This window comes from Lates calcarifer, linkage group LG16_LG22 (assembly GCF_001640805.2).
Source record: "Lates calcarifer isolate ASB-BC8 linkage group LG16_LG22, TLL_Latcal_v3, whole genome shotgun sequence".
In the NCBI taxonomy this organism is placed as follows: domain Eukaryota; kingdom Metazoa; phylum Chordata; class Actinopteri; family Centropomidae; genus Lates; species Lates calcarifer.
In genome coordinates, this window is record NC_066848.1 from 13500361 (window position 1) to 13516135 (window position 15775).

The 15775-nt window shown below is 40.6% G+C and overlaps 1 protein-coding gene across 5 annotated transcripts in view; it reads left to right on the forward strand.

Moving 5' to 3' along the window:
• Positions 1–686: 686 nt before the first annotated feature.
• akt3a (v-akt murine thymoma viral oncogene homolog 3a) overlaps positions 687–15775 on the forward strand; it is a 51143-nt gene continuing 36054 nt past the window's right edge. The window contains exons 1-2 of one of the 5 annotated variants that reach the window (XM_018697012.2): positions 687–856; positions 7138–7575. In XM_018697012.2, the coding sequence (XP_018552528.1) occupies positions 7530–7575 (46 nt within the window). In that variant the 5' untranslated portion in view covers positions 687–856; positions 7138–7529. Of the gene's footprint in view, positions 857–929; positions 1199–6543; positions 7576–8287; positions 9180–15775 lie in introns of those variants that run through there. The other 4 variants (XM_018697011.2, XM_018697014.2, XM_051076458.1 and 1 more) reach the window with 4 other exon arrangements.

Consider the following 15775-nt stretch of genomic DNA (forward strand, 5'->3'; position numbering starts at 1 on the left):
AAAACTCAACTATAGTAGGCAAAGCCTCAAACTTGTACTTAAGTACAATACTTGATTAAATATGCATTTGAATAGAACAGAGTTATCAATAAAGTTATTTAAACACCTGTGTTTTTCATCCAGTTTGGGCGATTTTCATTAACACTGTGAAACTAAGAGGCAACTACCATTAAAACTTCAGTACACACCTGTTGACTTTGACTACCCTGAACTGAGAACTTTTTTCAGCACGCTCCATTGTGGTAGGCCCCTATCTTTACTCACAAGTAAGGATGGGTTACTGAGCGGGCCTACTGAGCACAGGTCCAGGGGCTCAACAACCACAAAGAGATGCAAAACAAGTAAAGAGATGCAGAATGAATGCAAGGAGACACAAAGTATCTAAAAGAGATGCAAAACATGTACAAAGAGACAAAAAACTACCACAACGAGATACAAATTGAGTATGAGTAGACACAAAATACCTTCAAAGATGTGCACAATGACCACAGTGAAAAGAAAAAAAAGAGTAAACAGAGATGCAAAAGAATTTTAAAAAGAGGTTCAAAACATGTAAATGATGTTAAGTGGAAGGGGTGGGTAATCTTTCGCATGTCTGTGCTCAGGGGCTCGTTGTGTAACAGTGTACGTCTCCACACATCCACATACCATTCCCTCCATGACATCCAACAGTATTGCTGAGGCCTCTTCCCGTCCGGCTGCCACAGATAAACAGCCCTAACACCTGACTCTCGCGATGGTACGCGTATTAGCCGGCACGGGCACACGGGATGTGGGAATGGGATGAAGTGGAGGAGGAGAACTAGACGCCGAGCTAAAACAGTTAAAACCGAAAACGGCAGGACGAAGTGAGACGGTAGGATACGCGTGTTTGTGTGTGTACGTGTATGCTTGTGCGCATGCACGAGAGAAAAGGGGGGTTGCAGTTTCTCTGGCTGACGTCACCAGCTTTCCTGAAAGTCAAAACAACCGTTGGCTGCGGTAACGGTAGCTTTCGTAGCTTCTCGGAAATCCGTTTGGAAATTCGTTTGAAGCGTTTAACGACTAATTTCTGCCTCGGGGTGCAACGCAAACTGCGACGGTTGAGTAGCACTTAACGGTGTAGCTTAGCTTGCAGTCCAGCATAGCTTTCCGTTACGGTTACGAGCGGTTTATGAACAGCAGGTGCACGGGAATACCAACGCACCTGCAGCCACAGGTAACGCTGTCAGCTAGCCGCACTTTTGTCACAGTAAACATAACATAAACCGCATTAAAGCTCGCTAGATAATGTGTTTTTATGTCACAATAATGTCAGTAAGGTGGTGGTGATCACTTGGTAATGATGCTTAGTGCTAGCACAGTCTGCATCCCTGTTTAGAAAAAGGGTAATGTTCATATTATTATTCTCATGCTTAAGACTCATGGAACATGCAACATGCTGCAGCTTAACCGCCAGTGACGTAGATGATGCAGTGCTGCAGTGTAACTAAGTACATTTACTCAAGTACTCTACTCATATAGCACACAGTTTTTACTTTATATTTCTTCTGCACTACATTTCAGGGAGAATGTTGTATTTTTTGCTCCACTACTTTTATCTCTTATCTATTAGCTCCTTTACAGATTGAGCTTTTTCCTACCAGACATATGAAAAGCTTATAAAATATGATGCTTGTTATAGATTGCCCAACAATATGAGTAAAGATGAAACAATGACTCAATTAGTTGTTCAACAGAAAATCAATCTGCAAATATACTGATAATTGTTTGTGAGGATTTTTTGCTTTCTCTATTAATTGTTTTAATACATTAATTAGATTTTTTAATTTTATTTTGATGTTTGGACTACTGGTTTTGTGAGGCTGTCACTTTGGGCTTTGTGTAGTTCTGATGGCATTTCTCACTATTTTCCAAAGTATCACCAGCCGATCAATCATTAGTTATCATTTGTTTCAGTTATATTTGAAATACTTTAAAAAGTATGTCCATCTCAACCACCTGCAGCAGTCAAATGCTGCTAACGTGATAATCTGTCCCCAGTGAGTACATCTACTTTTGATACTTGAAGTGCATTAAGCTACTAATGCTTTTATTTTTCTACTTAAGTACAATTATGAATGCAGGACTTTAACTTGTAATGGAGTACTATAATCTGGTATTTCATTTTAGTTAAGTAACTGATCTCAATACTGCATCCTTTACTGACTGCGTGTCCTGCATGTTCACATTCACCATGTTGATTTTCATAACTATAGTAGAGAGGAACAGCAAATTAGGCCTGACTTGATTTGTGACTGCACAAGTGCATGGCCAGAAAAACCTTCCAAAGGGCCATGGGGCAAAAAAGGTTCATTATTTCCCCAGGCACCCAAAAACCAACCAGTAGCCTTAAGCGAAAATTATTAGCTGATTGATTGATTGACAAAAAATTGGCAGCAGTTTTGGTAATTGATCAATGATTTGTTAAGGAAACTGGCTTCTCAAATGTGAATTTTGCTTGGTGGAGGATTGAAGGACCCAGCATCTGTGATAATGAATTGTGTAATTAATAAAATTATGTGGACTCAAATGATATTTTGTAAACCCAAGGCTTTTGGCTCAGGGAGGTTACCTGCTTTGCCTGGTTGGTAATCCAGCCTTGCACACAGGTCCACATGTATGATAAAGACAGTATGTCACAGTCATGGCAGAGAATAATATTGTTCATGATAATGATGATGATAATGATGGGTTTAGAGATAATGATGCTGAAATGTAGGTAACACTGAGTATTGAAAACTGTCCAGTACTATTTCAAATCACATTTGTACAAAGCCAGTGTTTGATCTTTTATCTCTTGTATTTTCCTCTTATATGGACTACACACCTAAGATACACTCTCTTACATAAGGCTGCAACTAACAATTATTATCATTATCAGTTAATTTGCTGAACATTTTCACAGTTTTAAGTCTATAAAAATGTTTCTTTGATTGTGTTGTCCAACCAACAGAGGTAAGATATTCAATTTGCAAAGATTGAAAACAGAGAAAAGTGGATAATACTCAGTTTTAGTGGCTGGTACCAGCTTTCTTGATATCTTTGCTTAAAAAATGACTCACAAAATTAATTATCCTCCATTAGCATATACACATGATGTGGTCTGCAACTCTACTGCCGTGTGGTCACCTGCGTTTTGGCAGTGTTCACAGCCCAACACGCAGTCATGGTATTTAAGTGCGTAAAACAGGAAAAAAGAGACTTGAATCCTAAGTGTGTAATAGCTTGTGAAACACATGCTGTTAGGTGGCCTGTGTAGACCACTGTATTGATTAAAATAGAAACGTATTTGTTCTGTCAGACGTACATTAAATGGATGACTGAAAAATGTGGCTAAAACACTGTGGTAGTGGATTGTAACACTTGAGGTCCTGCCAGAGGCTGGCTCGCATTGTAGGAAGAAGCTTGTGGGCTCACTGCCGCTGATGTCAGCAAGGGTTTGTGTGAGGCCACAGTTTGGGGTGAGGAGGGGTAAAGTGAGTGGAGGTGAAATGAGGTGAGGTGTACTGTCCTGATACGAGGGTGGCAGGTACACCATGTTTTTTTCCTCACAGTATCTATGAATAGTAGATACTCTACTGTAGTGTCCTGCTCCCTGTACATGATCTGTACTAAAGAGGCACACCAGTAATTTTGCAGTAATTTGATATTTTCAAGAGTTTGTATGACAGATTAGATTGATCAGAACATTTAGCAACCTTTTATTGGAGAATGGTTGAAAGTTGTTGCTGAAAACATGCAAACCCACAGATGGCATCCTTGAAGATAAGGAAAAGAGCTCATATGTTTAGCCAGATATGTTGGTCCTGTCAGCTGTCAGATGGTGTAGTCAAAATCATTTCTCAATCTTTTGGTCCTCTTTACCACTGTAATATTAGCAGAAAGTTAAGCAGTGTAACAATGGCTTATAAATGTAAATGACAAAGGTCATTAAGAGGCCTGGTCATGCTTAATGTGTGCCACTGTGTTTTTTGTGTTGTTAGTGTTTGTTTGTTTTTTTTAAGTTGCCATCCTTTATAGTGTTGGGAAGTGGGACAGACTATTTTGGGAGCCCCTGGTTAAAGAAGTAAAAGTCCCATTCACTTTTCCCATAAACAATGTTATGTGACTCACAGTTGGAACAATTCTACAGCTTGGATCAACATGAAACTCTCCCAGCTCAGTTGTCAGTACAAAAGAAGAGCAGCTGCATTAGAAAATATCTGAGTCTTTGATTTAAAAAAGGTTATGGTACAAACGTGTACATAAAAATGTTGAGGTAGATAACGAACTAGTTAACTACAACGCCCAAGTTGCATTTGGGCAAGAGACATCCAATCACTGAGCTTGAAATTTTGTTATATGTGCAGCTAACAGTGGATGGAAGCTAAAGGGAAGACTGAAAAGAAAATCTGTGGCTTAAATCAATTTACTTTTAAATTTGGGGTGAATCGCAGGTGAATTCTCCATGGCAATGATGGCCGAAGTTCATGGGTATTATAGTATTCAGGCCCGTTCTAAAATTGTTGTCAAATGTGACTGAAATAATAAAAACCGGAGGCCATAACATAGTCCTGTAGAGTCCTTAATTTCTATGTTCAGTAACATTGAGGATAAAAAACTGAAATTGGAATACAGATTGGGAAAAGTACCTCTAAAACACCCCAAACCTAGTGAGGAGTAAATCCATTGCCGTGCAGTGTCACTTCATACATCTAGACTGATTAATGATGGGGTAGCCGACTGTCTGGTCCTTGCCCTCTGTATCCATTTTTTATCCATCTCTCTCTCTCTCTGTCTCTCTCTTCCTTGCTTCATATCTGTCTCTATTTCCTGTGATTATGTGTTTTTTTCCTCACTATCTCCCTTTCCTTGTCGTTTTATGTCCTGTGTTATTGCCTCTGGAATGAAATATCATGAAATAAATGTTGTCTGGCAGGTGCTTCCCCTGGCATGGTTGGTTCATCATGGCAGTAGATGTCTCCATGGCAACAGCTGCCCTGGTGACAAGGGGTTGCCACTGTCTGGACATTCTGCTCTCCTCTCCTCTCCTCTCCTCCACTAAGTGCGATCAGGGCCATGCAAGACCAGATTAAGGTTAAAGCTAACCGTGGCTTCATTGAATTACTCTGCAGTGTTACAGCTTAATCCAGAATTGCACAGTGCCTATAAAAAGGATTCGATCTCCTTGGATGTAATTGCTAGGACTGGGTATCATTTGAATTGTTTTCTAAATCGGTGTTAATACAACAGCCAAGTTTTGGTATTAGTACCAGAACAATACTTTTTACCCTATACTTTAGTTTCTACAAATATAAACTTGGTTTCTACAACATTGCTCTGTCTGTGCAAGGAACTTATAATAGACTAAAACTGGTAAAATTTATATATCCACAACCAGGAACTATTTGATGGCAGCTTTAGATAGTTTTTGATGCTACAGTGACATATTGAGAATTGATACCCAGCTCTTATCATTAGATTCAATGCTGTAAAATAATAAAACATGCAAAAGTCCAAGAGGGATGAAAAGTTTTCATAGATACTGGTAGGGGTCCAACTAACAGTTATTTTCCTGATAGACAGATCTGTTTATTTATTTTTGTAGTTAGTCATTTAGTTTTAAAATGCAAGTGAAAAACACCCATCATAAGTTCCCAGATCCCAAGGTGTCCTCGAGTATGTGCAGTTTTCCAACCAACATACCAAATACCAAAAAAAAATAAAAATAATAATAATTATATAACACTATACAAGAAGCAGGAAACAGTGAATTTATAGTATTTATGTTTTTTTTATTTATTTATTTTAGTAATGACTTCAACATGTAGTAGATTATCAAAACTGTTGATGTTTAATTTCATTGCAGTCCAAGGTGCAGTCTCATATGGTAAAAAAGACCCCAGCAATAAACAGTTGCAGTCTCAATCTACACTGAAATCTTTTTTTTTTTTCCCAGTAACAATTTGTTGGCAGTTTGGCTTATCTAGTCCTTATCAAAGACTTGAAACGTGAGTGACATCTTATTTTGGGCTTACTAAAACCTTTATTTCTTTGCTTGGGTGGGGAAAGATCCATCCATCTACCTCTTCTTAATCCTGATTAATCAAACCCATACTTTTGGCAAGTAAGCATATGGAGGGGGCACATTTTGAAAAAAACAAGGGTAAAGTAAGTGAAAGCTGGATTCAGATGGGTCACTATTCTGCTGCATCAACATTTAAAAAAGCCCTATACCACCCTATTAGGTTGTGTGTGAGTACGTCTGTAGGTCTTTTCCACCCTTCGTTATGACGCTGCAGTCTTTTTAAGAGTTGGCGGCATCGCAGACACTAGCTGATCTGAATACTGATTTCCAGCTAGATTGCTACAACGGCTAGCACTAGCTACCGTAGTGCTGATCTCCATTCAGGTTGAGCAGCGTAGTGTTGTTGCGTGTTGTGTAATACAGTGTAGTAGGGTGCATTTGAGGTGAACAGCAGCTATGCAGAGAGAGGGAGGGAGGGAGAGGAGAGCGGGAGTGAGACGACCGAGAGGTGCAGAGATTTGGGCAGAGAGAAAGAGTGTGAGAGCATCCCTAACTGCCGTTGTTGCTATTTATAGCCAAGCCCTACTCCACAGTCCTGAGATGCTCTCCCACCTCCCACATACAGACGTCAGCCTACGCACACACACACACACACACACACACACACACACTCACTCACTCTCTCACATATACATATTGACAAAATAATTTGACATGCAGAAATATAGCAAGTACAGAAAGGTAGACTGGCTTTTGCACACAGCACAGCCTGCTCACCAGAACAAAAAGATCTATGAATGAATGAGAGGTAGAGCTCAGGGATGTTTGTTTGGCAATCAAGGTCAGTTTTTACTTCATCAAAAGCCCTGCAATAATTCATCCTGTTTATCAGTGAGAGTGTTAGCGACAGAAAGAGGAACTGGGTGTATGATTGGGTGGGGGAAGAGTGGAGGGAGCATTTGTCCTCACAATAACTAGTTGTTTGTCTTGTCAGATTGCATGAAAGGGCTTTGGAGGGAAAGAGAGGGAGCAGCAGAGGAGGAGAAAAATAAATCCATGCCTTCTTTTTTTTTTTTCTTTCTTTTTTTTCTCCTTTCACTTCCTTCCAGGCTGAGTCACTGCTGGTGAGGAGGAAGGTCTGGAGAGGGAACGAGAGAGGAGGAGGAGGAGGTGGAGGAGGAGGGGGAGAAGAAGAAGAAGGGAGGGAGACAGGGAGATAAGCCACAACAGGAAGCAAAACGACACACACACACACACACACAGAACCACAGCGTGTGCTTGTGTGTGCGTCCGAGAGAGAGACTGCGCGAACGAGAGGGTAAACGGGAAAGGAAGGGAGGGAGAGTGACGCGGAGGCTGGGAGAGCCTGCCCCCCCCCCCCCCCCCTCCTCTCCCTCTCTTTCTCTCCTCTCCTCTCCTCCTCTCCTCCCCTCCTCCCTCTCTCTCTCTCTCTCTCTGTGGAGCAGGCGTGTAGCGGCATCAGACTCGGCGTGAAGGAACCATGAGCGATGTCACCATCGTTAGAGAGGGATGGCTTCAGAAACGGGGTAAGTACATCAAGTACCTCTCTTTTTCTACTCCCCTCCTCTCTGCCTCTATTTTCTCTTCTCTTCTTCTCTACCTCTTGTCTAGACTGAGGGCCTGGTCGTGGCTGTCCACATGTGCCAGTGTGAGAATGTGAGTGTTTGCGATTGAGTGCGTGCGTGTGTGTGTGTGATCACATGGATGTCTGATTATCAAGTGTGCGAGTGTATACGTCTGTGCGTTTGCCCCCATAGGGATGTGTCTCTTTATTATAAGCTTGTCTGGCAGTTTGTTTGCTAAGCCTCTGTGTGCTACAGTCAGGTTGTGGTTGAAAAAGAGTGTGAGCATGGCTTTGTGCATGTATTTGTATGCATTAGTGTGTGTGCAGTTGATAACATATACCAGGCCTGTAGTTACACTGCTGGTGCATAGTGTTCTGTCAGGCCAGTGTGTCTACTAATCTGTGAAATCAAGTTAGTTCTGTCTCTCTGAGGTATTGTTTAATATAGTTTGTGTCTTAAATTAATATAAAACCATGAATAGTGTCACTGAGAGTCATATGATATGGAGTTGGTTGGGGTGGAGTCAAGGGGGGACACTGACAACACATCCTGTTTACAACCAAGTGAATGAGAAATCAGAAAAAAATGTACTAGTTGAAGAACATGTAGCAAGGATGCTACTTCCCTGTTCTCAGACTCAAAGCTTATGTTCAGTGAGTGGTTGCTGCAACAGGTGAAAAGTCATTTGTGGCAGGACCAGACTGAACCAGACACAGTCAAAAACCTAAGGTCTGTGATGACTGCAGCATCAACTATAAGGCTCTTTAGGGCAATTTTTATTTCCTAACAAACTGTGATTTCATGGGGTCATGCGTCTGCTGGTGCTTTTTCCTTCAGGCACAAGTACATGTGTATGTGAATGTGTGTGTTTTAGAGAGAGAGAGCCTCAGGAGTAGAACAAGGGGGATTTCCAAACTTTTAGGCCAATCAGCATCATCCCCCCCTGACTATGTGATGGTGTCTAGGAATGTGTAACACAAACTGTAGAACAGGAAGTGACATGGATACATAACAGACTGCAGGCTTTTGGGTAATGTAGGCTACCACTATGGCACAGCAGGAGAACATGTTGGTTAGCAGAGTGCTCCTTACTACATAGAGAGGATGTTCTCTCTCTCTCTCTCTCTCTCTCTCTCTCTCTCTCTCTCTCTCACACACACACACACATACACACACACACACACACACACACACAAATATAGTACACTCTGTAGTGCTGAAATAGAGGGGAGGATCTCTGTCTATGTGTGCCAGCATGCCAGTGTGATCCTCAGACAGTCGTCTGTGCATATTAAGAGGAACACATCGCCCCCAGTCACGACGCAGCGCTACCAGTGTTCATCAGTGTGTGAGAGAGATAGAGGTTGTAGGGAAGTGGAGGGGGGGGTGTTGTTTGTGTCAGGAATATGAATGTTTGTCTGCATCATATGCTAAATCTTTGTCTCTATTTGTGTGTGTGGAGAGGAGCAGGGTCGGGGTGCTGACTCACTGTCCAGGTCGTGACTGCAGTCTTAGTCATTAGACGGCTTTTTACTGAAATGAAACAGTGGGAGAGACCGAGAAAGGTAGTGAAACCTTTACACACACACGCACGCACAAATCCATTGTACTTAATAAGATTACATAGTTGTGTTCTGACTGTCTTTAAGACCCTGCATTGTTTTGGTTTGAACTGAACAACATGATGATGGTAGAGAAGAGAACTTAAAGGACTGAATAAGTGCAAGATTGGAAAGAAAGACGGGGGAAATTGATGGGAAGGGAGCAAAGTTCTCTGTATGGGAGAGAGAGATGCTTACAAACTTTTTAGTCTGTAAGACCTTTAGTGAAATCAGTCATGAAAAACTTTTGTGAAATGAGCGAGTGCTGAGTTCTTGTATATTGTTTCCCTATTAAACCTTGTAGATTAAATGAGCACCAATGTATCTAACTCTTTTCATGTTGGCGATGGGGTAAGTCAGAGTAATATTATCTCTGTTCTTGTTTGTGTGTGCAGGTAGATGCTTGTTAAAACAGGTTGTATTTGTGGTAATCTCATAATTAATCATTTTATGTCAGATGAATTAGTTCTATTTTCTTCATGCAGTTCTGGTCTACAACAGCTGTTAAGTATATGCTTCCAATATGGTACAATTTTGTTGCCAAAAAAAGTTATTAAATTATAACTATATTATAATTATAATTAATAGATTATAGAAAATGCGTATTTTTTCCCCAGTTGTACTCATGCAGAGGTTTTTCTTAAGTAAGCTGTGATATCTTATCATTTTATTGACGACTTAATGCACAAGAGACATTTATTTCAATATTGTCTTTCTCAGGGCAATACTCTTGTTTTTGATGTGATTGTCTGGCAGTTCAGGATTTGCCGTTTACCCCTTTAGAATAAACAGCCCATGCATGATTTAGGTATAAAAGAGCTGTATGTAGAGAATTATGTTTGCCGACCAAGATGCTTTAATGATGCTGTTGTTTGTGCAGAGGTTTTACACTAGTCACATGCTCCTCAGCATAAATGAATCCACACGTCAGGAAGTCATAAGGAGTCTATGTGTCAATTGGATAAATTAATTATAAATAGTTAATGACTCCTACCAATGGCTGCACAGTTGTGGCAACTTGGTGCAGGAGTTTATTTTACCATTATTCGACCATAATGGGTAATTGATAGAGATGATTAGGATTTCATGAGATGGTTGTTTCTGAATGTTTCTTAAAGTCTGTGTTGTACTACAAGTGAAGTGATTCATTGAAAAAAAGTGTTTCCCATCCATAGTGCAAAGTATTGGTGATGACTTCTTGCTCATGCGTCCTCATGGGTATACTTGGCTCATTGCATGATTTACGAAGGGACTGTGTGTGTCTATGAGAGTGTAGCTTTTGTTTGACAAGCCACAAGCCATCAGAGCAACTGGTGAAACATGACAGATGTGTACAACGCATTGCCACACTCACTCTCAGATACAGTACACTGATTAGCTTGAATATGTCAGTGGATGCTGAAGGCTTTCTTTACATGGGCTACTGACGTAAAATCTACTATAACAAGAAAAATTCTGCATGGTTTTTGAATGCATGCACATAACAAAAGCATAAAAAGCTAACATCTCGATCTGTTGTGTATGAACTCAGGGTCTGTACATCACCAACCACTAATCATCATCTTGGAACACAGAGACAAACCTCAGGAACATCACCTCAGCAAAATCCTGCACAGTGTGTCCTCAGATGACCGAGCCTTTCAGTGCTCACTTGCTCACTACCACAGCAATGGTTTGCCTCTTCCTTTCATTAAGTCAGAGTGGGGAGTGCATTCGGCTGCATCATGTCTTTATCTTTGGAAATAATGAACAGTGCATAAATACCAGAATCTGTCAGACTCTGTTATAAAAGCTGCAGACTTGCAAGGAGGCCAAAATAACCAATATTTGGAAACATACTATTCCATTTATCATTTTTAAAAGGATATTTTGAATGAAAGATACTGGAAAATCTTGTGGATCGCTGTGAGCTACAGGTTACAGGTACAGCCTTGGAAGGGCATTGTGTTGTGGTGATGGGTTTAGAGGTGAAATCAGATGCTGCCGACCTTTCTGTCAACAGAGGTCAGAAGCCTGTTTCATTGCACCTTAAAAATCATAATCTGAAGTGAACTCCACTTCATTTCCACCTGGGCCAGGAGTTTACCTTCTGTCAGCCCATGTGAGGCCACAGAGGGCACAGTCAGCCAGTGTAGTCGAGGATACTGTTTCCTCCACCAGCATCAGCCCACACAGCAGTCAGCACAACAGATGGCCAGGAGGGAGGAGAGGAGGAGAAACACTGGAGGAGAGAGACGGGGAGAACACCATCATCTTTACTTTGATACTTTCTGTCCCCCAGAAGTGTCTCCAACCAAAACTATGAATTAGATTAGATACAGGTATGTGAGAGTGGAGCAAGACTTGTTACTGTCTCATTTTCTAAATCTAAGATTAATGATTCTTTGTCACCCCGGAGGGTTCAAGCAATCAAACATATAAAGTCAATAAGATACTCAAATTACTTAATTTAAGTTGTTAGATAGCCATGTATAGCTTTACATCCTTTAGAATGTAAGATATTTAGAATGAAACAAATTAAAATATTATTAAGCTTATGTGGTGAAATCACATAATGGATTGTTGTTATATTTGGCACTTGCACTCAATATAGCTGATATAGGCAAGTTACTCTTCAACTGCAGAGAAATTAGTACTACATGGATTTTAATTCTCAGTGTACACATTGTATTTGGGGTTATGGTTAGTTCTAAAGCCCCCTTTGCACAGGATTATAATCAAACTCTGAATCATACTAGACATTCCACTACAAATAACGACCATATTCCATCAAACACAGTCATCTAATAATATTAGAATCAACATCTCAGTAATCGGGAGCGTTTCTCATTTTTCCTCTTCTGGCAGTTCAATAATTTTGGAGGCTGCAATGGAAATTATTATTATTGATTTCTTAAATATCATTTTGGGTAAACATTTAGGGGGCTTTTGGGGGCTATTGGAACATTTTTGCTGATCTGATATTGTATTTGGCATTATGCATTGCACAGATTGACTGAAATATTTGCCCTGCATGTTTTGTTGTGGCTGTGCATCTTTATATCTGTTCTGCTCTGCTCGTGCTCCCTGTAGCTTTACATTGATTGTTTGCAAATCACATCCATAACAAACAGAATTCTGATCACAGGCTCTGTCACTGTGGAGACAGTCAGGAGGTGGCTTCATTAGATAATCAATGTCTGCTTTTACTGATTTTACTGAGTCTATTTATGTGTCCCGACCTGTCACTTAATGCATCTTTGCCATGATTGTTATGATAGACATCGAGCTTAAATGCGAAACAACACACCTGTCCTCTTTTATACTTTTTCCTCTGTACTATCAATCTCCACACCTCAGTCCCTTTGGGAACTGTCTGTGCTATACTGTATACGTTAGACTGCTGTGGGGTTCATCGGGTGCAGTGCAGTGAGGCAGCCATCTTGGCTCACTGAGTTCAGTGAGTTCAGTGTTGCTGGAGGCTGGCTGGCTGGCTGGATCAGGTGGCAGTGCCAGATCTCTGATATCAATCACCAGTCGCTGCTGCTGCTGCCGCCGCCGCTACTGTCTGCTGTGTCGCCCTTCTACTCTCCTCTCCTCCCCATCCCTCCTCTCCTCCTCCTCTGTCCTGCCTCTGTTATAGAGCCTGTCAACACAACTTTTATTGCCATTCACGCTCTCTTTCTCTCTCTGTCTATCTATGCATCTCCTTCTATCTCCCTGCACTCCTCTTTTTATCCCCTCTGTTTCTCAAACTCACAATCATATACAGGACAGCAGCAGACAAGCAGACAGTGCAGGCTTTGTTATGAATGGCATCCTCTTGCACATCCGGAGGAAGTGTACGCTCCAGTGTGGCTTTACAAACTGTCTCCATTGTCCTAAGAATGACTCACTCTACACTGCAGAGAATGGCAGTCAGCCAGACTGTCAGACAGACCAACAGCAACAGTGCAAACAGACAGACTAGTCTGCAGAGCCTACAGACAAACAGCACAGGAAGGACAGGCAGAGAGACCAATGATTTGTGACAGATACAGCCAGCATAGAGCAGAGGCAGACAACTTTCCAATGCAGAAGAGACCTGCAACTAGCGGGTACAGAAAATGAATGAAAGACAGATGGGGGGCATACACACACAGGCAGCAGAGAGAGTGTCACCTTAGTATTCAATAAGAATGTAATATTTTTGTTTTGCAAAGTAAAAAAATGAGTTAATAAACCCCTTAAATTAAATTCAACTACAAATTGAAGCTGCAGCAGGCAAGAATTTTATATAAAAACACACCTGTTTTATCTGACACTATAATTTAGGCTGCAGGCTAAGAAGAATGCAATAGAGACTAAAAAAAAGTAAGAGTACAGTACAAAATTAAACAGAAATGATAAGACCCTCTATTAAAGAAAGCTCACCACTATCTGTTTTATCTCCTTTAAACTTATATGTACCCACAGCTAAGTTCAGAAATGTTATGTTGCAGTGTACAGTTTCTGAGCTAAATAGCCTGAAGCTGTACAACTCTGCAAACTCAGTCAGTCAATAAGATCAGTGGTAAGTGGTAGGAAGCATATTTGTAAAGGCCATGCAACAGAGAGATGGATTAATGGAGGGTGAGTGAATGAACTAATGTAGAGTGAGGGAGTCTCAGATAAATGAATGAATGGATCAATGAATGGAGTGCTGATCGCTGCAGGGGGAAAACCTGGATAGAGGAAGAGGGAAGGGGTGAAGGGAGGAGAGGTTGAGTAATGGGATTAGTTTGTAGCTCAGGATCATCGAAATGCTGACCTCAAACATTTGATCACAGTCTGGATGGATGCATGCTCATGCATTCACACATACACACTTTACTTGATTATCATTATTATTGTTGCTATTATTATTGAATTATATCCACAATCACCCCACTGTAAAAAGTAATGTCAAAATCCAAAATTTTAAAATTCACTTCACACAAATATTTTCCTTTTTTGAAACTGTGTATACAGTATACTGTGCTGTATACCACATCTGATCACTGATAATAAGGACCAAACATATTGTATTATTTATAAAAAATTATGTTTTATCCCATTTTTGGTAATATGCTAATATACTGTAAATCACCATTTAAACCAAACTTATTAGACCTTATTAGGTAACATACTGTGGATTTCTGGTGTATTATCTCAGTTGCCCTGGTATAGCCCAATTGTTGCATATATATTGTTCCACTTTAACACCTACTAAAATATGACAATGTTGTCAAATGTTATTACACACTGAAAATGTGAGCCATGAATACATACATGCATTCACAAAGATGCACTGTGGGAACAGTGTGTTATTAGAAGGAAGTTTTTTAAGGTCAGAGCCTCCATAGATTCCTAGAATGCCTGGGTTTCTTGCCCACCTCAGTTTTCTCATCAACTGGTTTCTATTGACTGCAGTTCCACAGGCAACTATTAGATGATTCATGGTGATCCAATGGCAGCAGCAGCTCTGTCCTTACTTGACAAAGCACTTTGAGTTAAAGCAGATTCTATGTTTAAATGTACTAACACAGAGATTAGACCAAAGGGGTAATGTGTAGTCTAACATCTTGAGGTATTGTGGGCTGGTTGAAGGAGGCTTTGGGCTGATTAGAGGAGGCAGGTTAGAGTGGGGGTTGGTTTGGGTGATTTAGGTCAACAGATTAGTGCCTAGTGGTTAATAGCTAGTGTAAGTGTTGGATGGCAAGAGAAGGACCCCAGAGTAATACCATTTGGTCTTACATTTCCATTTATTGTTTCTTTGGCCATCCAAGTCTACATAATATTGATCCATACCTTTTCCTATAGAGAAATGATACTAAAACAGTGCTTTTTTTTTTCAAAAGCTACAAAAGAATACAGTATATTTATGGGAAATGCTGTTTAAAGCACTGCCTTCCAAACTGCTGTTTCTTCATGATGGGGTGCTATAGACAATCGATTATGCACTCTTTTGGCTCCACTTTAAATAATAAAACAACACAGTGGTGATATATTTTAGAAATGCTTTTGTGTTGCTTACCAAAGTTGACAGAATGTTTTCTGTTCCAGTACTACTTTATAATTAAAGTGTTCTGGCCCAGATTTATTTTATGATGCTGATTGTATGATTTTTAATTACATGCTTGTTGAACTTTCACTGACCTGAGCAGATGATTATACAGCAAGAGTGAGTTGGTTGCAGTGTTTTTTTTGGCACAGTGGTTTCAAACAGGCGCAATCTCACAGTGGTCTACATCTGGTTGCTAAGGGCAACTGAACAACCATTGTCGCTCTGAAACATCAGTTACATCCTTGACGCATTTTCTCTTCGTCACTCTGCTACTGTAGCACAAAGCTCTATGTTGCTTCAATTGTGAAACAGAGCATCAGTTCAGAGAGCAGCGTCTGTTACCGAGGCTTATGTCAAGACCATGAAGGCAGCAGCTGTTTGAGGGTACTGCAGGCCCTAGTGATTTTATTTAGTGTTTCTGAATTGATTATCCAGTCTGATGGTTATCCAATAAGACACAATGATCACTAATGTAAAGCAGGGCCACTTAGTCAAGTTTACAGTCAGCCCAGTCCTT